Source organism: Lagopus muta, chromosome 1, assembly GCF_023343835.1.
Source record: "Lagopus muta isolate bLagMut1 chromosome 1, bLagMut1 primary, whole genome shotgun sequence".
NCBI classification, from domain to species: domain Eukaryota; kingdom Metazoa; phylum Chordata; class Aves; order Galliformes; family Phasianidae; genus Lagopus; species Lagopus muta.
The window spans coordinates 5,808,853-5,833,851 of NC_064433.1; the positions used below are offsets into that span (position 1 = coordinate 5,808,853).

The 24,999-nt window shown below is 38.7% G+C and overlaps 1 protein-coding gene and 1 long non-coding RNA gene across 10 annotated transcripts in view; one reads left to right on the forward strand and one right to left on the reverse strand.

The window, feature by feature from the left end:
- The window catches only part of LOC125696515 (uncharacterized), a 48,655-nt gene extending 28,360 nt beyond the window's left edge, over window positions 1–20,295 (reverse strand). The window contains exon 1 of the long non-coding RNA XR_007378367.1: window positions 19,890–20,295. This is a non-coding gene — a long non-coding RNA (uncharacterized LOC125696515). The remainder of the gene's footprint in view (window positions 1–19,889) is intronic.
- Window positions 1–24,999, forward strand: part of CELF2 (CUGBP Elav-like family member 2) — a 564,102-nt gene that overhangs the window by 290,401 nt on the left and 248,702 nt on the right. For 5 of the 9 annotated variants that reach the window (XM_048952133.1, XM_048952141.1, XM_048952162.1 and 2 more), the window contains exon 1: window positions 20,369–20,599. The exons of 3 other annotated variants lie outside the window; for them this stretch is intronic. In XM_048952133.1, coding sequence (XP_048808090.1) covers window positions 20,493–20,599 — 107 coding nt within the window. In that variant the 5' untranslated portion in view covers window positions 20,369–20,492. Of the gene's footprint in view, window positions 1–20,368; window positions 20,600–21,105; window positions 22,979–24,999 lie in introns of those variants that run through there. One more of the 9 variants, XM_048952244.1, reaches the window with a different exon arrangement.

Sequence of the window (24,999 nt, forward strand, 5' to 3'; positions counted from 1 at the left end):
GTTCTTGTGCATGAGTAGAGCCAATGGGGGCTGCAATAATAAAACCAATATATCTGAGAAAATTGCTGACACTGGTATAAAGCTGCTGTGTGCTAAGAGTAAAGCTGATCAACACATAAAGTATCTAGTATACTCAGGAGGTTGTTCACATGCACTTGTAATACACATACAAGTGTGGAATGGGAAGGGTGATTATCTTTCACATTAAAGTCTTGTTATCTCTCTCTGGAATATAAAGCAGCTGTGGGAAAGATTTTACCCCTACATTCAGTGTTCTATGCGAGCAACACAGCAGACAGACATATATGAGTGGGAACAAGGCCCACATATACAGTATCTCAGTGCTAACAAGGGTTTTCTGCTTTGCAACATTCATAGGAAAATTTGAATCGTAGAATCACTAAGGTCTGAAAATATCACTAAGCTTGTCTAGTCCAGCTGTGAGCCCATCCCTATCATGCCCACTAATCATGTCCCTCAGTGCCACATCTACCCATTTCTTGAAACTCCATGGACAGCAACTCCAGCACTTCCCTGAGCAGCTTGATCTTCACCCATGTGACCCCAAATTGCTCTGCTGCCCTTCCTAGGAGTGAGCTCATTCAAGGCAATACAACCTATAACCCAGTAACCTCACTCCTACTGCAGATGGAGAAGGTGGCTTCCCTTTCTTCTGCAAGCTATTCAGCCCTGCAGAGAGGGATCTGGGGTGTTGTGCTGCCAGCTGCTCCCATTGCAGGTGCAGCCAAGGATGCTGCGTGGGAAGGACTCCAATTGAGACCAGAAAGTGAGCATCAAGCAAGATAGTGTCACACTTCTGTGTGTGCCATGTCGGGCAGCTGGTGTTTCCGGGGCCCCTTGGCTTTTATATCTCTTGGAGCCCTATAAAAAAAATCTAACCTATTTTGTTAAATAAATACACAAATAATTAGTCTATGTCTGCAGTGTTTCTACCCAGAGCAGCACTCTGATAGTGACTTCACCCTTGACTTCTCTAGCATGGCTGAAACAGTTGTTTCCCCTTTTCTTAGAAGGAAGGAAGGAAGGAAGGAAGGAAGGAAGGAAGGAAGGAAGGAAGGAAGGAAGGAAGGAAGGAAGGAAGGAAGGAAGGAAGGAAGGAAGGAAGGAAGGAAGGAAGGAAGGAAGGAAGGAAGGAAGGAAGGAAGGAAGGAAGGAAGGAAGGAAGGGAGGAAGGGAGGAAGGGAGGAAGGGAGGAAGGGAGGAAGGGAGGAAGGGAGGAAGGGAGGAAGGGAGGAAGGGAGGAAGGGAGGGAGGGAGGGAGGGAGGGAGGGAGGAAGGGAGGAAGGGAGGAAGGGAGGAAGGGAGGAAGGGAGGAAGGAAAACTGTTTAAATGTCATTATTCAATTTATTTTTGAAAATAAAGTGTCTTAATTTCAGTGTGGCAACTGCACAGCACATGAACCCAGTACTTTGGAAACACCTAGTTTTTTGGAAATAGACATTAACTATAACTGCCCAGTCTTGACCTGATTTTTTCAGACCTTCTAAGTGATTGTTGCTTTCATTGATCTTTAACAGAAGTGGATGGTCAGAGCATCTGAAAGTCTGCGAAGCAGGAAGATGAATGTTGATGAACCACAGGGACAGTGGGGAAAGAAAATGCTTTGTTTGACATTGCTAATTGTTTTGTTTTGGCAATTAAGTATTTTTTGAAGCAAGTGATTGATTTGGTGAGTGATGAAAAGGGATTAAGTGTGACCCACTGAATCTCATTTCTAGCCCTAGCTGCTTATTACAAAATTAGTTTTTGTTCCAGAATAAAACACACAGACAGATTTGGTGGTATGGAAACTAACAATTAGCTGAATATATATACAAGTGCCTTTCAGTAAGATGTCATCTTCTTATGTGACAGTCTTCTAAATATATTCTTCTAAGTATATAAATATATCTGAGAGATTTAATTATTTGGTGATGTTTTTAAAGAGTGCTGATAAGGAAGGTAGATTATGATGAAAAATAACTGAAAATGTTTTCTTACTCCTTCATTTTCCCAAAAGCAATCCTGAACAACATCTTCTGGCAATTTTAAAACAAAGCTGTTGGTTTGGCCAAGGGGAATATAATCTTCTGTCAATAACTTTTTGATACTGTTACCATGAAGTATAAACTTCAGTGCCTTTGAGTTAACTTAATAATACCATATTGTTTGCTTCCTGATATCCCAGCTGAGGAGAACTTATTAAGAAATTAGGTGATAAGACAGAGACTCAAACAGGAAAGTCTTCGTGTTGCTGTGGTCATCACACACACAGCATGAACATAAGAAGCCTCTGTGCAATATCCTACCATTTTCTTTCCAGGCCTTTTCTGCAGCAAATGTCTGCATGAGATAGTCTGATACACCTATAAAAAAACGAGGCTTAATTTTCCACACAAAATAAAATTCAACTAAAAATCTTTCTGACTTTATACAGGAAGGAAGGAAGGGAGGAAGGGAGGGAGGAAGGCAGGAAGGCAGGAAGGCAGGAAGGAAGGAAGGAAGGAAGGGAAAGAAACAAAGTGCTTATGAACTAAAAATTTCATAACTGGTCCTTAGGAACATTTCACAAATGGATTTCACAGAGGGCATTGCAGATGTATCTCCATGTATAAAGACTAGGTGGGTTCTCAGCCACAAGCTCCAGCCCCATCGTTTAGCAGATTATCTTTCTTTGTTACTGCAGCTTTCAATACAGAGAGGAAGAGCAAAAAAGCACACACAGGAGGAAGCAGTGAAGAAAGAATAGAGAGGAAGGAAACAGGGCTTTTAACAGTACGGCTTGATTTGATGTTTCGCTTGAATCTGCAGAAGTGTAAATATTTGATTTCAGTTTTGGTGCTTTTTTTTATTCCCCTTCAGGTAAAGCATCTGTTTACACAGTATTGAATTTTCTTCTTCCTTTCTTCTGTGCTTTCACTCCATGAGAGAAAATCTGCAGCTTTTTGGCACAAGCTTAAGGCCGATAGCAGCGAGTGGGAGTTCCAGTTGCTCCTGAAATTGCATCATTTTCCTTTCACTACTGGCTCATGTAGGAATGGACATTTGAGTTTTGACCCTTTTTTAAGCTTCACCCTAAGTAGATTTGGACAGTTTAGTTAACAAGATCATCAGATTTTTGGTCCATCCAGACTTCAAGTTTTTACTCAGGTGAGACCTTCTGTACAAGTGAAGGGCAGTTGAGGATTGCTTCACTGCTATATGCTCCATTCATCTGAAATGATGAACAGTGCACGCAAGAGTCAATTCAAGAGTTCTACCCCTAGAAAAAAAACAACACGATTGTGTTGCTTTTGTAGGAATCACATTCACATTTACTGTTTCACCCAGGTTGCCTCCAGCATATGCTGCCTAACATGCGCGTGACAAGATTGCTGAAATGCAGGAGAGTTTATCTTCTTACTGGATTTTTTTGGAAAAAATAAGAGTGACTACCATAGGTTTCTATCTGTGTTGTTTGTTTGAAGGGTGGCAACAAAGAGCTAAACATATGTTCTTTCAGATGTGCATAAGCAAAGACGTTTGTTTATGAAATTTGACTGATGCTATATGATGGTTTTTTCTAAATGCCATATAAGAGAAAAAAAAAAAGAAAAAAAAAAAAAAAGGGAGCTTAAAAATCCATAAACAGGAACACATGTTGACATTTGGCAAGCTCATACCCCATTCCTGGGACCTGGAACAACAAAATGGTCACAGAGTAATCACCATAGTATCTCTGGCATTAAAAATCTCCCTCTTATCAATGACTTTGCTAAAGTAAAGCAGCTAGCTGGAAGATCTGAAGTAGCTTAGTTTAAGCATATTGAGAATTGATGATGGAGTGAAACACCTTTTCTTAATGAGTATCTTCTTTCCAAGATGTAGAAGGTAACTTGCAATTTTTTCTTAATGAAAATGAAATAGCAAGGAATTAGGTTTTGTAGGCCTGCTTCAGAAGTGCTAGTGCAACATGCAAATCTGTAATGAAAATATAGATGTTTTTGCTGTGTAGAAGAAAGTTGCTGGACACCTAAAGACTGACAATAGCTGGTTTTCAAATTGCTAACAATTTGAAATGCTTCATTATGAAATTATTTGGCACTTAAATACCTTAATAAAATTACCAGGTTTACAAGACCAGCATGGGAGAGTGTAGAAGATGTCATGCTGTCATCAGTGCTTGTTTCCTTTATAAGATTTAACCTTGTTGGTATTGATTAGTGAGTAAAGAAAGATCTTTTCTAGAAAACCTGCAAACACCTGGCAATTAGTTGTTCACTCTCATGACATCTCCAGAACAGAGGGTACCCTCGAGGTTAATTATTTTTCTGTCATATAGTGGTCATATTGCTTGACATGCAGAACAAAAAATTGTGCAAGATAGTAATACTCCTTCAAATTACACAAGACTGGCAAAATCCACTCATTTGGGTAGCAAGGGAGAAGATGTGTGATGAAGAGTGTAGTAGAGAAATGGAAACAAATGGAAATTATTTAGGAATGGAATTCCTAAACACCCAAAAATATTTTCTTGAGCTGACAGTAGAAGTCACAAATGTTAGGAGGATTTGCTAAGCTATATTTGGCTGTGCTGACATAGGGCCAGCTATCCATGAAACACTGTTCATCTGTGGAGACAGCAATCTTTGAAAACCATATTTAATATCCTTTGGTTTTTCATACTGAATTGATCCTTTGGGTGGTGATGTCATTCTCATTTCAGTTCACCCATTTCAATCCTTGGGAATGATTTCAAACCATCAGAAGAACTGAATCCAACTTCTCTAACATTGGCATACTTGATACTGTATAAGCTTACATAAGGGCTGCCTGGAAAATAGTCTATAGCTAGACAGGAAAATGGACAGTGTGGGTTCCCATTAGTTGGAATACCTAAAGAATTTGTTATATTTAGAATTTTGTTCGCTTATGCTTAATAGAACTCCACTTTAAGTTAGGGAAAATTGGTTTCATTTTCTCTTCCTACATTAATAGCTACTAGAGTTGAAAATAAGGCTTTAAACATATCATTAAAGTACACTTAAGTAACTTGCAGTTGACAATTAACTCAGCATGGTAATACATTATCATAACATTTTCCTTTGATAGATTTGTCTCTTAAAATATACAACAAAAGACAAAGGATGCCTTTGAGTGATCCATACTGAAGTTACCTCAGTTTTAATTGTCTATCCTGTGTATTTTATGAGTAAGATATATTCTACTATTTCAGTTCAAAACCCAAGTATTTAGTGTTTGATAGGGGCAAGTTGTGATGAGGCTGTGTTGAGGGGTGCCTGGGTTTGTTTCTTGGTTTGTTTCTGAACTCAGATTCATTTTAAGCAACACGTGGCTTTCATCTTTTATTAAAATTCTGTTCAGCAGAAGGCATGGTAAGTTCTGGGAAACAACCTCTGATTACCAACATTTCAGCATACCATGCCGTGTGTGTCTTACAGGACAGCGGTGAAATACAGTTCTGCACTTAACCTGAAAGCACAGTGTGTCCTGTCTTTTAAGACATGGCACGGTGCCCAATGACTGCCGCTTCCCAGAGCTGGATCTGAACGTTACTATGACAATAGCAACACCGATGACATTCCCCGTTCTTTGCAGAGCCAATGGGCACTGACCTTATCCTGTCAAAGCGTGTAAAAAGCAATGTGGGCAACACGGGCTTTGTGAAAATTGGACACATTTATCTAGGACGTTTCTTCACATTATCATATATGGAGTTGTGGACGTGTAGCTAAAAGAGCTGCTCTGTTGTAAGTTTTTTGCCATGAAGCTAGAAATGCAACAAAGGCAGCCGTAGTCTGAGCCAGTGTTTTCCTAATGCTTTAAAAGCAATGCCATCAGTGCCAGCCATGAAGAATCTCGTCAGTTCTATGCCCCAGATCTTTTCCTCACCTGTTTTCTTGTAAATCCACTCTCAAACATATCAGTTTGAAAACAGTACATCTTAGGGTTCTGTAGCCCAGCACTCTCAGCAGTTTGTTTTATTTTGAACGCTTTCTGTCATGCTTAAATCTGCAGAACTTAAAGAAATCAAACTTTTTGAATGCGTTCTTCTGAAGTCAATAGCAGTGTAGCATTCAAGCACAGTATTTCCTAGCTCCCTCTCCTCCCTTTCCTCTTCAATCATTTCTTGAAAATTCCTTCATAATAACCTTATCCAAACCATAAATATGAAAGTCAAATAAGCCCAAAGGAGATTTATCATCCTCTGACTCGGCACTCCTTTTATGATTAATAATGACATTGATTCCTTTAGAAATGAAACAAAAATTAATTTAAAGATTCTGATTGGTTTTAGTATTAGGTAAACTTAACATATTGAATGAGCGTAAAACAATTATCAGTCTTATTAACAAAATTAGCTACAGCAAATTTACCAGAAAGAAACTGTTGCTATTTAGCTTCCTAATTATGTCGGTATTCTTTGTGACCAAATGATATAATGAAAATAATTTGATCTACTAGTGCTGCATAGAGAATTTCCTAGGAGCAGCTGAATATCGTAATCTATTTTGAACGTATGTTTTCCTTCCCTTCTTCTGTTTCAGAAAGTAGAGGTCAAGGGCTTCAAAGAACTTCTCTGTGAAGTGAAGTTGAACTGTGCTGGAAAGAATATGGAATAGATTCTTTACTACTGTAAAATATTAGATAACCCTTTCTTTGAGGCCAGAATCTCTTGACTTCTCCAACAGATTTGTGGTGTATGAACTGCAGGCTCAGGAAGAGCAAGGGCTGTCTTTTATTTATTCTGTCTGGCATAGAGGCCAAGAACCAGTCTTTCAGTTCTTGCTGTTGCATACAATTTCCTTGCATTGTGTCTCAGTCCTCGGCTTAAACGACCAAACTTTTTCTGTCCTGAGAGTTAATGCAGCAGAGAGCTGTTGAATGCCCTCTAGTCACAGGAATTTCATCCCAGCAGCCAGCCTTGAAGGCTGATAGGCGGAACTTGGGTTTTGGGGGGCTTTTATCAACTCTGAGCATCATGTGCTCGTGGGTGAGCGGTACCGTGGAGTAGAAGCAATGAGAGCTGATGAAGCAATTGAAAGAAGTCACCGGTTGTCTTGGAAGACTTCTCTTTGCTGGTATTGCTGTACCTGCATCCTAGCAAACATTTAAATGCTGGGGTTTCAGAGGACTTCCTTCCTACCCTCTACAATGCCTCTAACTGCTGTTTGGGGAAAATAGTATCATTTGCTGGTGGGTTCTTTTCCCTGTCTCTCCCTTTGTGTAGCTTAATGAACTGGAAATAAGAAGATCAAGATATTTTGGTAAGGTGAGAAATCTTCATAATGATAGTGATATTGTAGTGATATTCATATTGTAACATTGTCTTAGACTCCAACAATGAACTTCAATGATCAGTTCTAATATTAAAGTACACTGAAGAAGTGAATGGGAATAGAAACTCCCTGAGTGCATCCCCTGGCTGCTTGATTAACTCCTAAGATGCTCTGAACTACACAACTTGCTTTCTTGCCCAAACTACAACTTTCCATCTTTACTGTTTGTGTCCTCTGGGAAGCATTTTTACTTTTGTTTCATTATTTAAAGCAAACCTAATATTAATGATAGAGCTGCTGTGCATTAAAGCACTGTGCTACTAATCCACATCAGTGCATATATTTTGGCTAGGCTTTCTGCATAATTTATGTCCAGTGGAGAATATGCTGACAAGAATTTGGGGATATAACCATGTTTACTGCTGCTTGCAATAATTAGATCATTTCATCCTGAATCTACTGAACAAATATAGCAAGGTGGGCCTCTGAGTAACTTAAATTTATCGGGTTCTTTGTAACTGGTCAAACATAAAGAGTTTGAAATATGTTTTGATGACTGTTCTTCCTATAGCATCATCAGAAAACTTAAATGCTTTAGAATAAGATACTTGAGTACCATCAGATAGACCAGTGGCAAGAATCAGCTCTCAAAAATCGTGTCTGAGTCACAGGGCTTGTCCAGTCATGCCTGTATCTCTTGACTGTGTAAAACTTCCTATGGTATTTCTTGTCAGAGTTGTATATGAGCTGTGTTAGGCCCCAGAAGATGTTCCAAACATCAGGCGATCACAAATTGTTGACATTTCCAACACTTCTAAACATGACTGGAATAGAAAGGGCTTTAAATGAGAAATTGAATCCACGCATGCTTTTGTTAACCTCTGGTTTGGCACATTTCAAATCACAACACACATTTCTATGTGCTGTTCCTTCAGCCACACTGGCACCTGGATAAAAGTTTTTTTCCAAGATATATGGCTCAAATGGTTCAAGAAATAAATTTGTGGTGTGCATGCTTTCAGAGTGAGGAAAATCCAGAAGCTTGAATAGACACCTAGTCCAAATGCAGTATAGAAAGATGATTACTGGGGGGAAAAAAGGGTAAGAAAAGCTCATACATAAGTGTTTCCTAAAATCTAGTATATTAAGTGGAAAACAGACATTTTTTTCTTAGTGATAGATTATGATAGAATCATAAAAAACAAATTCACACTCATGCAAACTCACAAGATTTTGCAGAGAGCAGCATTAAAAACTTCAATTTCTTGAACAGATAAACTGTAGAAACAGTCAGTCCTTTGCTTTGTAAAGCATTTTCCAGCAGTCACTTGTTTTTATGTTTCCCTCTCACCTTCAGGCTCTGTCATCTAATGTTTGACATCTCATCCAAAGTGGAAGGCTCTTAAATCCAGAATGACTCCATCCATCTTTTGATAGCACCAAAAGTTTTAAGTAGCAGAATCCGACCCATAATATAGCTTATCTATATAAAGTTTATATTCCAAGGACACGATCACTGCGAAAGGTGATGCTTTCTATTTAAAAAAGTCCTGTAGTTGGAGATGTGGAGAAGAATCATCAAGGAAAGCAAAAATCTATTATCTTCACAAGTTGGAAAGAGCCAAGTTGGGTCAGATAAACCCAATGTTGAGTCCAGCTGTTTTGAAAGGAGATGTGGACAAGACTACTTTAAATTATATATCTCGTACAGATTGGAGGGAAGAAAGAGTTTCGCATACAATTAAAGCATTAGGTTTGGGTGATCCTTGGATTTTCTGAATATCACTTGTTTCTTTCCTGAATTTGAAACTATGTACTCCTAATTTGACAGCTGTAGTAGCAGGTCATTGAATCATAGAAACATTGAGGTTGGGAAAGACCTCTAAGAAGGAGACAGTGTCAAAGGTTTACTAAAGTCTAGATAGACTACATCCACAGCCTTTCCCTCATCCACCAGGTGGGTCACCTAGTCATGTAAGGAGATGACACTGCTCAGGCAGGACCTGCCTTTCATGAACCCATGTTGGCTGGGCCTGATTCCTGCACATGCTGTTTGATCATGCTCAAGATGATCTCCATAACCTTCCCCAGTACTGAGGTTAGCCTGACAGGCCTGTAGTTTCCTGGATCCTCCTTCTGAACCTTCCTGTAGATGGGCATCACTTTGACAAGTCTCCAGTTGTCTGGAAACTCTCCGGCTGACCAGGACTGGATGGTGGAAAGCAGCTTGGACAGCACTTCTGCCAGCTTCCTCAGTACCCTTGGGTGAATCTCATTCTGCCCCATGGGATTGTAACAGTCTAGATGGAGTAGCAGGTTGCTAACTGTTTCCTCCTGAGATGTGCGGTGTTTATTCTGCTCCCTAAATGTGTCTTCCAGCTCAAGGGGCTGAGTAACTTGAGGATAAGTGTTCTGACTAAAGACAGAAGATTTCCTTCACCTTATCTTACTTTAGATATCCTCCTCCACGTGTGGGAGGTGGACACTTGCTACGGTGCCCTTTTATGTGGGTTGGCTTGGGATGCCATTTCTGAAAGACAGATGTTCAATGGTGTAAGCTACAGATTACAGATTACAGAGTGTACAGAAAAGCCATCCAAAATCAAACAATCTGTAGCATATACCAGTGAACATCCATCGTTTACTTGCATCAGGATATAGAGTCTGCAAATGAATCCATGACTTGATTTTGCATCACTGATGTAAAGTGATTAAGAAAAACAGAGTTTAGGCATATGTTACTCCTGCACTTCATTTCTATTTTGTAGTCATTTCTACAAGTGAAATGTATTCAAATGCCAAAAATATGTAGCACCTCTGAAGATGATTGTTATTAATATTGTTCTGTTTGGGGTTTTTTAGCTGTAAGCCTTTTTGAAGTGCCGAGTGAACAACCAGAAGAGCAGCTTTGGAGGGGAAAGACAACTTTGAAATATACAGAGCAAAAGCTTTAATCTTGAGTTGTGACTGGCATCAAACAAAAGTGCAAAAAACTCCCTTTGTTCTTGAGCACAAAGGGTGTGTTTGTTGTTTGTTCAGGGTAAGTGAAAGGCCCCCATGAAATCCCAGTGAAGATGTTTAATGAATCTGGCAGCCTCCAAGCTCTCTCTCCTACAGAGTAATCCTAACGACAGACCCATCACACATAATTTAACAGCATGTGACATGACAGTCTCTGCTCAGGAGAGACTTCGGAAGGGGAATACTTGTATTACTCAATGACACAAGCCCCTTAGGGTCAAAGTTGTAGAGCAAAGCGCATGTTGGTGGTGGTCACACTTTTGTCTTGGAATTGAGGAGATTTGTGTACTCAGATACCTATTATTAAGCTTCCTAAAGATAGACTTTGAACTTGTGTTTAAAGCAGAGGGAATTGTGCTGCCATGATATGTAGTGTGGGTGGCCTGGATTTTGGCAGTCTCAGCTTGTAGTAGAAGTCGAACTCAAGAATATCTAAGAAAAGGGGTATGCTACCAAAACCAGGTCAAACAGGGACACAGGTGTAATAGAAAGAAGGGAGAAACAGCATTAACTAATAGTAGAATGATAATAAAAAAGACTATTACACAATAGGAATTAGGTCATTTTAGGATTGCCATATCTATATATGTCATCTTTTTATCAGTTCATCCTACTTGATCAGTGGAATGACTAGGTAGGAGACTTCAATATTCTTGTCCTTTCCATGGTCTGATGTTTATGTACCCAAATACAGTTGGGTATTTGGCTGTTTGCTGCCAAATCTCATTAGTTTCTGATGTAAGGACATTTTGTGTGGCTGGTGGCATGTGAAGTTGGTAGTTTTTGTGGTTTTGGTCTGAGCATGTATTGGCCATGAATGGGACAGAACGGACACAAATACTCTAGACCTGAGTGGTCTGTCAGGAGTGCATTGCTCTTCTTTCAGGAAAATCTGTTTTTAGCTCTGCATCTGCTGCATGCATAATTCTGAGCAATTCACTTTTCTGTGTCACAAATTCTTCTATAAAATGGGCATAATCTTCTTTGGGACAAAGTATGGAGGGGAACACAACCTCACTAGAGCCTGTGAAGAAGAAACTACTGTGCTCTTGAAGAACGGTACCTTGTTTATTCTTTCACTCCTGTTTTCTCATGACATAAATCAAATTTTATCCCCACTGCTGGACACAAATACAAAATGCATTTGTACTGTAAACATCAGCCACTCCAGGGACAGCTGAGGAGCTGAGCATTACCTGCTGTTGCATTTGATCCCCATGCCAATTGCCAAGCAGAGCCTTAGCAAACCGTCACACATCAGGTCTGATGACCGGGATTCAATTTCAGTGCCAAAACGACACTGATACCCTGGAACACAATACACTGCCCCTTTCTAAGAGCTTCTCTGCCTGGTATCACAGTTTGAAATAATTCCTTGTTCTCTTGAATTGCAAGAATATTGTAAGATCTATCTAAAATAGCAATCCTTGTTTCCCTCCCTACTTCCCCCACTCCTTATCAAGTCAGACGTCCAAAATCAAGTGCCTGTGTACTCTGCTGACAAGCACAAGGGGATTAGGGAGTGACGGGTTTAACAAAACTGGCTCAAGGTTTTGTAAAATGCATCTTGGAGCTTGAGCTCCGAACGAGCCATAAAATTCCTCCCACGAGGTCGAACTGAGGTTTCTGCAAGACAGGATCAGAACTTAATAATGTTTTTTTAGTTTATTTTAGGTTTTTTTTTTTTTTCTTGCTTGCCAAAAAGTACTAAAAAATAAATAAAAAAATAAAAAATCTGATTTTTGAAGATGCTGCAAGACTAACAATGACTTAGTACAACCGTTGTGTAAAAATCACAAATATGTTTTACCACCAGCAAAAAGATCTGATTTCTGGGCTGCACGCAAACCATTTGGGGCAATTAGCATGTAATTTAATTTGCATTAATTAGCACAAGGTCAGCAAGAAATTAACTTTGGGTGTAGATTTTACATATAACAGCATATGAGAAGAAGGGAGGAACTTCTTTTACAGGGTGCTAATTTGGAGTTAAGTGCACTCAGCAAATTTTGCAGGATCTGGCCTTGCAAAAGACATAAATGATGTGGATTTGAGAACACCGAAAGTACAAAATGTGGAGATTTACCAAGCATTTAATGTTACAATATGTAAATGCTTTAACAGATTTCTTGGCACTTGTAAAGATCAGAGCGCAGGTTTTGCTGAAGGTTCTGCTAGCACTGAAGAGCTGTGTGCAGCTGAATGTGGATAGGATCTGACAAGACTGTGAACACTGACCATGCTTTGTGCCAAACAATCCAAGATGATTGTCCCAAAAGCACGGACCAGTGTTAGAAACAACTGCACGTAGTGCTGCACAGCACTTTTTGAAATAGAACATGATTGCCAAGCCTGCACCTGTTGCCCAAATATTCTTGAGGAAGAAGGATTTGTGAACAAGACAGACTTGGAGACCTCTCATCCAGTTATTGATGGACATGCTAGATTGACAGTAGTCACCTGTACTTCTTGTGTATTCAAAAAGAGCTCTCTGGTGAGAGGAACTGGGAATAGTAGGGGAGAAATCTGGCTTTTTCTGTAGACTGTGAAGGGAACCAAAGGTGAGTGCACTCTTGGGCTTCTCCATTAAGTGCCCAAAGTTTAGCAGGATTAATCAGGCCAGAGTACATCTGAAGAAACCAGCTGTATGAAGAGTTTGGTCATGCAAAGCATGGTCACCTTGGGATTCATAATAAGGATCCAATTTGTACACGTTTGTGAGCAGGGATCATATCTTTATCAGATAACTCGGTTTAGCTTGTACCTTCCTCCCTCTGTAGCTTAGGATAAATACACATCTTCCACTGAAGCATTCAAGCTGGAAGGTAGATGCAGTCTAACTTCCACAGGAAAGAGCTGTTTGCAAGTGGATATATGCTGCCTCTTACACTGTCTCTATTAATGTAGCAATTTTGGCTTTTAGCAGTGTTTTTCCTGGATAGGTAGTTCACTACTAAAAAATAGGTATTTAATTTTAAACTATTATGTCAAGCTAATAAAAACAACTTCAAACTTGATATCTTTCTCCTCAAAACCTTACGCTCCGATGTTCTAAAGGAATCATTTAGACTAGAGCCTCAGTTTGGCCAGGTTTTACATCAGAGAGTTTCAAATGCCTTCATATTCAGGGTGCACTCGCAGAGTCCGATTATTTCTTCCTCCTCACAAATTAACATTCTAATTCTGAAGCATAGACTTTATGACTATGAATCTAGAGACAAAAATCACTAAAAATCACTAACTATTTTTGCACAAAATTGTCAAGTGCTGGATGACACGGCAAAGGTCAAAAGATGACTGTGTAGTAAACTTCAATGAAGATTTTTATTCCAACTCTTTCTTTTTAATCAATGCTAATAGACTTCTGAAGAAAAAAAGAAATGAAAAAGAGAAGAGCGTCTTCTGTATATAAAATATTAGGTAGAGAATTTAAAGTATGAAAGAAGCGACATGATTTTTTTTATCATGCAATAAAGTTAATTACGGAGGGTAAAAGCTGCTGAAACAAGTGTTTATACTAATTCATTTATAAAGTAATGGAAAATATATTGTAGCTATTAGTTTCATTTTTATGGCAACTATATAGAAATCAATCTATTATTTTCTTCCCTTCTGAGAGCATGTAAAAGGAAATAAGGAATTTGTAAAATTTCTTCAAATTCCAGCACAGTATTGTTGGATCAGGAATTCTCAACCAGTATTTGCAATGAAAGATCACTTTTGTGATCTAATTTCCCTTACATGCAGGACAATGCTACATTAGCTACCTTTTCAACCAACCCATTGAATGATGAGTTGACCCAATAAGCCTACATTTGTAAGACAGTGTAGGAGTAAGGTCAATTTCTCACATCACATTCATCGCTAAAGGATCTCTTGGTAGATGTGCCCACACATCTAGACATCAGATCCAAGAAATTAAACCTCTACTTCATTTTCACTTGTGCATCAGTTTATGTTGAACACTGTTCTCTCTCCCGATACTTTGTTTTTAAATAGCCACAGTCATCCTCAGTGCTGGATATATTTCATGGAGGTTTGAAACACTCCCTCCGCACAAAGCACCATAAGGTCATTTTAAAATAGGCACAACAGAATTTTTAAATGCTGTTTTATTTCTAGGTGTAATTTAAGAAGACGAATAGCCATTAAATTCTCAGCTGCAATTATTAACATCATTCTCATTCCTTCATGCATGTGCACATACACAGCTTATACATCTGTATATATTGTGGAAGTTCACTTTCTTCAACTTTTCTTGCTCCTAAGAAAACAAGGTCTTTGATTTTTTACATGGCACATCTAAAAGTGATGAACCTGGCATTACTACAGGCCTCAAAATAAAGATATTCCTGTTTAGACAAAGCAGGTTCTATTGATATCTCAAATAAAAATGTGAAAGCAGAAAATAAATGATTCTGTAAGCATCTGTGTTCATTCTCTCTGCCATCTTTTCTCTCTTCCTCTCAGATCTGCAGCTCTGTTGCTTTCTCTATTTCTCTTAGCTCTTTTGATCATCTTTCTCCTCCTTCCCTTTAGTTGCCAGCCAGATGTTCTTATGACATGTAGAGCTTTCCAAATAAATTATTTGCTTTGTAGAGTAGCCATGTCTGCAATCACAACCTGGCCAGTTGTAAATTGTTTCAAGTGATGCATTGTCTTAAAAAAATACACTGATGTGCGTTTCTGTGTTCAACTCTGTGATTTGCACAAGCTGCAATTTTTGTCCTTCCTTTGTCAAGGGTGGCGGAAGCACCAGAGCGGATCATTTAAATAAATAGAGAATTTTGTTCCTTCTGTGCCCCTGTCTTCCAGATGCTGAGATGCTCTGAGTCAGCGCTGCTGAATGCTAGGGGGAGGCAGCACGCACCTTTTCAAACAGAGAGAGACAGTCTTGTTTCTGCTTTAAATAAGAAACTTTTTATTTTCCTGCTGCCCAAATATTAATCTTCAGCATTTATACAACATTTTGAACTTCTGTATTTTCTGTCTGTGATATTTTGTTTTCTGTCTGTGATATTTTATTTTCATGATGCTCCTTGGATGCTGCCAGGTAGAAAAAGTAAGGCAAGAAAAAACTCTTGCATCATCCAGACTGACTGACCTGCATTTTGTAGGTCTATAAGTAATTGCTACCCCCATGACTCAGATAGGAAAGCTAGGCATATCATCTAAAAGATCTGCCAAAGCAGACAAAAGAAGATGCTGGCAAATGTTTGACTGTTTTTATTGCATGCCTAAAACAACTACAATAATAATAATAATAAAACCCAACTATGATTTGCTGCATCTTTACTGCGGGAGCTTGAAAATAATTTTCCTTTTCCTGTGCACAGAGATGGCACCTCCAGATACCGTGGGCATGATTAACGCATTCAATGCGTACAGTTAGTATCTGTCCAAAAGACAGCATGATGTGCATGCACGCAGCTGCCCCTAAAACTGATCAATATGTTTAACTATGACATTGTATTAAGATACATAGTGGTGAGACGATACATAGTGGTGAGAAATGGTGCCTCTGCATCTTTTGTTTTTACATCCTGTAGCAGTAAAGAAGCATACTCATCTGTGTGTACATGCAGACTACAACTAGCAAGTGTAGGACTGTCCATGTGGCTATTGATCTCTTAATAAACTAATTCCTCTTGGACCAAATTTTATCTCCCATTTACAACTAAGATAAGACAATACAAACAGCAACAACATCAACAACAAAAAAATAAATCAGAAGAAGAAACTGAGACAAACACATAATTTGTACTAGATAAAAAACAAGCAAAGATCTCAAGAAGAGAAGAGGAGAAGGTTAATGAGTTGAAGCCCATTTCTTACTATTCTTGCAAAGTTTTTGGAGTGCTCTGGTTCTAGCAACAGTGGGTCTTGTGTTCAGCCATTTCTAATAATCTAAGAGCTGTGGGTGATGAGTTGCTCATTTTGTTAGATTTTAGGAGGAAATGTCTAAAGGAACCGACTGCACATTGGAATGATCCTACACACTCCATTTCTGAAGCTGAAGCAGATTTCCTTTCTTCTACAGATTTCACTTGGCTTTAGCATATAGGTCTTTAAACTCAAAAGTGCCAAAAGTCAACCCATTAGCTCCAGCTTGAGAGCTCTAGACACCCTGAAGGCAGGTTGCATCCACATCTGCATGTGCCAGATATGCTCAGGGCATCAGGGTGCTGACAGCACAGATCCTTGGGTCCTGCCTGGTGATGCTGAAGCAGAAACATGGGATTTCTCACCTCAGCTTTCAGCATGTAGGTTGGCTATCCATATATATATCTAAAAGTTAGGTATCTAATCCCATGGGAGTCAATGGAGAACATGGTAATGCTGTTTAGTACAACAAATTTATCTGCACCAACAATAGAAAAACCCTGTATGACTAGCTTAGGCTAATTGCTCAGTATCAAGGGTGGGATTTAACTATCAAAAACAGTAAAATGCTCTCAGGTTAGAAAAGCAACTTTTCACACCTATACGAAACAACAATTTGACCATAAATAACCACACAGAACATCAGATAACTGGGACATACACTCCTCTTATGGGGAGAAGACACATTTTAAATATTTGTATGACTCTCAATAACACACTGTTTTAAATAGCTGTTAATGTTCTGTGCATTTATTGTCATACTGCTTTATGCGGTTCATTGGATTTTTCCATTGTAAAGATGGAGATGTGAGTAAGAGGTTAATTGACTTGCACAAGATTTGATACGGGGACATGTGGTAAAATGGGAAAATGAATCAAAGCTTTCTATTACTCTAATGACTGCATTCATAATTTCCAGGCTGTTGTCCTAGACACTTGGCCACCATTTTTCTGTCATGAAATGTAGTTCGTTGCTGCTAAAACTATTGCTCACTTAGTATAGCAAAGAACTATTGTGCTTTGGACTTCTGAACATTCTAGAGAATGGCCAAAGAAGCAAAGAGCAGAGATGGATTTTTAATTGATATAAATCACTCGTGGCTACTGGTTGCTGCAGAAGTTTTAACCATTTTCCCCTCTGTAAATGGTTGGTATTCCCATGCTCTCTCAAGGTTTTGCAACCCCACACAATTATTGGAACAAACTCATAGATTGTAGAAGGATTGGGTTTACCTTAAACACAGGGCAACAAAACTATTAAACTTCTAAGGCCCACCACTGTATGTAATTTGTGTATAACATTCTGCAAAATATACATATCAGTTATGAATCTACAATCAATTTTATTGTTAAATGTTGTATTTAAACTCCACAGCTGGACTTTCATCTTGAAAGAAGCCAGATAGCCCTGTGCATCTGGTTTAATCTTCCCTTAAGCCATGTTATTTTAAAGGCACTCCTGCTTAGTATATCTTACAATTGAAAAATAAGGCTCATATTCCCTCTCATCTTCAGCAGCTGTGATCCCTCTGCAGATGTTGCTCTGTCAGACATTTCATTATGTGTGATAGAAAACATAGGTTCTTTTTGTCTGTCTGTTGCTGCTTTGTGGGTTTGATTTTCTTTTCCTTTATTTACTCCTTTGGCCATAGATGAGTCCTTCCTTAGTACTTCACTTTATTTCCTATTGCTGCTGCTTTGCCTTCTTTCTAAGTACAGAAACGATGGAGAACTTGCAACTGTGCAGAGCTGCCCAACAGAAGCCCATTGATTCCCCACCAAAGGGCTCTGTGGAAGCCATTCTACTTCAGCCTGAAAAGAAATCTTTGTCCCTGCAGCTGGTAGTGCCTTAAGATGCCGATAGTTGCCATATTTTTGGAAAACTGTAGCAGTTTATCAGACTGTTTGACACTTCCCATTCAGCTGTATATTCTTGAGCATTCTCTAGTGTTTGCTTCCTCTTCTACATCAGTCTTATGAGTGTGAGGCTGGTCAGGAGCAGCCGGGCCTCATTGTGAGGTATGCTGGGCCAAAGTCATTTGGAGGCAAACGGTGAAGGAGGAGAAATCTGGAGTGCCAATGGTCATACATGAAAATGGTAGTAATGGATTTAGCATTTGGGGCAGGAGGTATGGAATTTGTCATGCTGGCTTAGTATTTTCCTGGCTGTATTCCAGGACTGTTCAGATATTTTTAGTATGAAGTACAAGCAATGTTGTCTCAGTTGACCTTGGAGCACGACATTTGAACATGGCATTGGTTTGAATTGCTAATCATTAAAACGATAATTCATATTTTTTTATTACAAGAGGAACTAGAATTCTGGCCATGTTTTGCAGATGAAAAGCGAAGTAAACCAAAACCTGCCTTCTCTTGACTTGCAGTCCTTCATGATATTCATGTTTCTTAAACTACTGTCTTCATCTCTTCGTACATCATTAAAAGCAGTTATGCCTAGCTTTGTTTTTGTCACTTGTCTTTTGGTCATTTGACAAGTATTATACCAAAATGACAGAAATTAATCCCAGGGTCTCACAGTGTTAAATGAGAAGCATAGAACAAAAGGATGGTTTCTGCTGCAAAAAAATTTATGACCTTAATAGACGTTTATAGCTGTTATCTGGAAGGCAAGAAGCTACCAGTATATTTATGCCAGCGATTTCTCCCTCTTTGCCTTTGTTCCCAGAGTAAAGTTTACCAGAAAGATCAAGCCTCTAAATGCCAAGTGCTGTTCAGCAGATAGAAGCAGTATCACCACATCAGGATATCAAATTAAGACATTTTAAGACACTAATGTACAATGAAGGAAGAAGGGTTAAATCAACCATAGATATAGCTAAAAGTGTATGAAAGTTTGGATTCAAGTTTTCAAGTCCAAATTTATTTCAAGCTTAGTATCTTTTACTCTTAATGGTCTTTTTGAGTAGCTTTAATTTTTGGAGACTGTGTTCATTGAGTCTTATATTTGCCAATGTGAACAGGACCTCAGAGAAAATGAGAACCATTGTTAAGATGCATTTTACTGCCTCAGTGGTGCAGAAAAGCCTTTGGCTGAAAAAAGCATCAAGGTCTTGTTGACATTTTCTATCTACTAAATAAGCACAAACTCAAGTATCTGATGTAGATTCAAAGCAAATGGAAACACAGACACAGAAAGAAAAAAAAAAGGAAAAAGAAAAAGACAAGAAAAAGAAAAGAAAAGAAAAAGAAAAAGAAAAAGAAAAAGAAAAAGAAAAAGAAAAAGAAAAAGAAAAAGAAAAAGAAAAAGAAAAAGAAAAAGAAAGAAAAGAAGAAGAAAAAAAGAAGAAAGAAAAAAAAAGAAGAAAAAAAGAAAAAAACAGCCCTTCTGGCATGGTTTAAAGATTCACCAATCAGCACCAGAAGCTGAAACCAAGATGTGAATATAAACCTCTCTTTGACTGCCCTGGCAACTGAGAAGTCCACAACCAATTTCTAAATCACATGGCAGATCTCCCAATTAATGCCCAAAAGGCTGTTTCCTTGAAATCAGAGTCACGCTATAGTTCCTTTCATACATCGGAAGTGAGTAAATCAGTGAATAATGCAACCCCCTTCCTGTCTGCCAGAACTCTGCCAAACCAAGCACATGGGGCTGGGTTCAAGCAAACTGTTACTTGTTAAAGTAACGTAAAGGATTTGTGTTTTGGAGGGGTTAAAATTGCTCAGATAAAGAGAAAACTTACAGAAGATCCGCAGGTGCCTGCATGAATACTCCCCAGTCTCTCTGATGCGAGCTGGCAGGTCCCATAAAGCCACTCAGCCTTGAACAGGGAAGGGAAGGGAAGGAGGCAGAGAGCAAGAGCTCCAGCTGCGACTCCAAAGCCCCAGAAAGAGCCTCTAACCCAATTCCCTTCAAGTGCACAAGCCTCGCGAACTGCAGCATCTGTTTGCCACTGTATTCACCGAGTTCACAGGGCAAACAAAAGATCCATATCAAGCATGCATCCTTCCAGAGGGGGAAATCCTTCCTTCCTTCACCCATATATTTGCCTTTCTTTTCTTTCCGTTATTTTTTTTTTTCCAGGGGAGGTGAGGGAGAGGGGGGTTGTCACTAATTATTTTTTTTATAGTAATTAAGAGAGCTAACACCAGCTAGGCTAGAGTGAACGCAAACAAGACCCCTATAGGCAGCACAGTGCATTAATGTAAAATATGCCCAGACAACATAACTTGTCAGAGAGGATTATTTCTGCTTAGTGAATCTGCAGGGGCCCCTTTGCTCCACCACTCAGCGTCTGCCTAGAGAGAGAAAGAGTAGCCATTAGTGAGTAGCTACTGTGGCATTGATGTTTGAGCGCACTTCTGAACTGGCTTTTGTTGAGAATATCGGTGCAGAAAGCATGCGCTGTCCCAAATCCGCTGTTACTATGAGAAATGAGGAGCTGCTTTTAAGGTATGTTGTCTCCTTTGTTTTAACGCGTGCTTTTGAGTTGCCTGGGCCCGCTGCAACTATATCCGTGCTGGGTATTAAGTAGTTTCCCTATTTAAAGGAAAAGACAGGCATTGCTGCGTGCAGGGAGCGTTTCCATGAGTTAGAACCGCACATTTCATGTATGACGACAAATGTACGGAGAGGGCAAGGAGGGAAAATATAATATTTATGTATCTTTCTTTTTTTCTTTCTTTTTTTTTTTTTTTTTTTTTTTTCCCTTAAATGAAAGGCGGTATTTCTTTTATCACCTCCTTTGCAATATTTCTGCCTGCCTCATTATTATGCACTGGGCATGGAATAAGCATGGAAAAAGCTCAGGGAGACTCCATATTAGAGCTAGTGCCCTAAATACCACTTTAATTTTCACTTACCCTATGTAAATAGTTATTAATGCTCTGCCTCATCCTCTCCACTTGAAGATGTTTTAAAAATACGTAGATACTTCTGCATGTGGGATTATACATATATTCTTTATGCTCCCAGGTTTAGCGGGGGGCCAGCACCGAGTTCTCTTTTCAGAGACACACACAGACACACAGACACACAGACACACACACACACACACACAGAATTATGCTGGAATTGGCACCCCGCTTTGAAAAATGTAGTCTTTTGTTTATTTGCTAGCAGACATCATAGCACTGAATACATCTTTTGGTCTGACAATGGGACAGCTGAACAATGGTGCTGTCAAACTAGCTTAATGTATGTCTGGCGATGGGGTGTTTTTGTTGTGTTTTTTCTTTCCTTTTCTCAGCCCCTTTTTCATTTCCCTTAATCTTTCTGTGTATGCAGTATAATATGAAGTCTATTGCCTAATTTGTGGAGGTTGTTTCATCTGAGATCCGCTGCTAGTAGTGCAGGGAGGGGGAGGTTTGCGTCTTACAATTATGTCCATGGCATTAAGTTGGAGATTTATTGGTATCATCCTCTCCTTTAACTGTGAAGAGAAAACTTATTGATTCTGAAAGCTTACAATACTGCTGTCAATCTGGCGAATGCATAGTTGCCAAATGTGCCCTTGCATGATTTTATGCCCGATCATATCAACTTTAACTGCTGTTTTGAAGATACTGCTTCTAATTTTGTTTAGGTAATGAAAATGCAATAAAAATGATAAATCAGATCTCGAAGTGGGAGCCTATGCTACTTTCCATTTTTATAATCCAGCTATTAGCATATGTTAGAATTTTTAAGGTCAGGCAGAATAATTTACCTGGATGATTCCTATTCATATCCCAAAATCTAACAAATTATTCATATGACATTTTGTGAATTATCTATCTATTTTGACAGCCATAGTTTAGGATCTGAACACTTAACAGTTTTTGTTTTGCATCTGGAAAAATGTTCACAGACATGATGCACTAGGAAAATAAACTGTTACAAAGCTCTTCAAAAATTTGGAGTCTTTACTTGAACAGCAGCCTGTGTCTTAAATGAAATGAATTGTCATCAGTCTCATGGAGTTTCTGAAGCTATGTAAAGCCTTTAAGTAGTTTGCATCTTAAGTAAATGCATTACTTTCAGTTTAATTGTAGTCTTTACTTCCGAGAGAACAGGTAGATGGTTGTCAGTGTGGTTTATTTTTTGCTTGGATCAATTAATCTTAAGGGCTTTGTGATTATTTTTTTTTTTTTAATCTGGATCCTAGTGCATGATTTATACAGGGTCAGGACCCCTTAATTTAAAACAAAACAAAACAAAACATTAAAGATTTATTGTTACGGATCAAAACTTTCTAAGCATGTATTTTCAACAGCAGTGTTTTATGGGGAGACTCTGAGTGTTTGCTATGCTTCTTTGCATTTTTTCTATCGTTGTCTCATCTCCTTCCCTTGTGTGTTGAGATGGTATAAATCAATACGAAAGAGTTTACATGAATAATAAGGTAATATCGCATAAAATACGCCTGAAGCGTAGAGGTTATGGATTATCAGGTGGTGCCTGCATACTGTGTGCTGTGCATAAACATGAAGAGTGCACGGATTGCATTTAGTACAACGGGACCATGCAGCAATTCACTTTCTTGGGAGAACTTCTTTGGAGCCAAACATTAACTAGTTCACAACTGCTCCCCACTGCCAGCACCGGGTGCGTTGTGTTTTACCAAGTTATCCGCCCGCAGTTTGTTCTCTCTGGCAGCTGATGCCCTTTGTGCTGGGAAGCCCGGTGAGCAGCTCGCTCCGCTGACATGGAAATTCCCCTTTGGTGACTGCCCAGAGTAGGGTGGGTGCCACGTCTGTAGCAGACGCCCAGAGATACCTGGGCAGCACACTCACCCTCCACTTACAAGGACTATTCAATACTAAAACTCTTTCCCAAGCGCTCTTCTCACAGGTGAGTTCATACCAAACTTTCAGTAGCTCCTATGTTTTCAGATTAAATGCTGCATAAAATCCATATAATGAAGATTTTTTACTTAGATTGCCAATTACTTTGTATTTTTCCAAAGTTGTTTTCTGACATTCCATTCACATCAAAGACTAATTTTTGAATTAGTCTGTGTGAATCCTGCTACAAAAAAAAAAAAAAAAAAAAAAAAAAAAAAAGTATTTACTGAAATACTGCTTTTTGAGCCATAACAATTATTATTAACATCAAAGAAAGTGAAGCAAATCTGTAACATATGCTATTTCTTAGCATGCCTGAACAAAATTGTTGGCTTTTGAGAGACTGTATAGGTTTAGAGCTCTCATGCTCTTAACATCACAGGTGTCCTCAACCTTACCTATGCTAAATCTCGCCCATTCACAAAGCAATGTGGTGCCTAGCAGTTGTCAAACTTGGCAACATCTGTTTCCATAACAGTGCTAAGAGAGCTAATACAGAGACTCTGCATGAGTTGTTATTTGTTCTTGCAATGACCAGGAGTAATGCCAAAAAGAAATACTGTCCTTGGTCGTACCTGGTAGAACAAGGTGCTAATGTGGGACTTGGCTTTCCATTCTGCCATGGGAAATGGAAGTGAAAGATATTTATTTATTAGCCTGGAATCTTTGTCTTTATTTTTTCCGGATTCACAAAGCACAATCTGTAACATCAACATGTTAATATTCTCTTTGTTAAATGAGAATAAAACTGAAGTGTTTCTGTTATCAAATTTAAGTATATAAGATTGCAAACTATACCTTTGGGGCTGAAAAACAAAGGAGGGCATTCAATTAATATTCATATCTAGAAGTTTTACTGCAAGTGTAGATTGTGCTTGAATACTTAAGAAGTCATTCAGAAGTGAATCAATACTAATTATTGTAATCAGGAGGGTTAATTAGCTGAAGATGCTGCTGATGGAAAGTTCACTGCTTACAGCCCTGAAAACACCTAAGTTGATGAAATCTGAAAGCAAGATGTCGAGGAGGACTTTGTATAGAAAGAAAGGCTTTGCTTTCCTTTGACAGTTGTTCCAAAGGGGAAGCGTGCCTTTTACTTTGTCTTTTGCATTATATTTATTTGGGGCGTATTAGAAGATGCAACTAAATCTGTCTTGATATTTTGTGGTAGTTTCTCATTAAATGCAAGTACCATTTTGGATAACCTGTACTGTCTCCACAGCATTCATTTGCAGATTACCATAAATTAATATGGATAATCCTATGCATTTGAAATCTTGTTCCAGCACTGTTATGGAAAGCAATTATTTTTATTTTCTTTTGCCATTTATGTGCACGCATGGGGTCCTTCCATATTCTGTATACATAAATTGCACATGCTCTCTGTCTAACATGCAGGTATACATCGGTGTGTATGTACACCACATGCACATGTGCACACAAGTTTAAACATTTGTTTATTGTGACTGTTTATTTCTATAATCCCCTTCCCCTAGAAGTTAGTTTTGATCTGCAAAAAATTATTCAACTACACATAATTCAGGGATGAGCTATTGAACAAGTAATTCATGAAATTTAAGTCAGATTATAAGGGATAAAAGCTGAAAACAAACAACAGAAGAAAACCATTATCTTTTCCCTTAATTAGAGCACTTCTGTTTCTTAAAGTGAGCATTACTGAATTCAGGAACATCTAACTATACCAAATCATATCTCACAGATGAATTGTGGCAAGCTTTTTTCTCTAATGATGGCTAGTTTTTTTGTGTTGTATTTTTTCCCTCTAGTTACATCTGCTAGGGTTATAACCAAGATGAATGTCTGGACATTTATCTGAGCACATTGTAAAAAAATAAAATAAAATCTCTCTCTTTCACACACACGCTCATGTAAACTCCCTGATGTAAAGTGATGTTTTTAAAAGAAAGAAATTCTGTTTCAAAACATATTCTTCTTCACTCTCTAATACATTAGAGATTATCATGTGCAGGTGCTATTTGTCTTTGCAACTGCTTCCCTATGACTGTT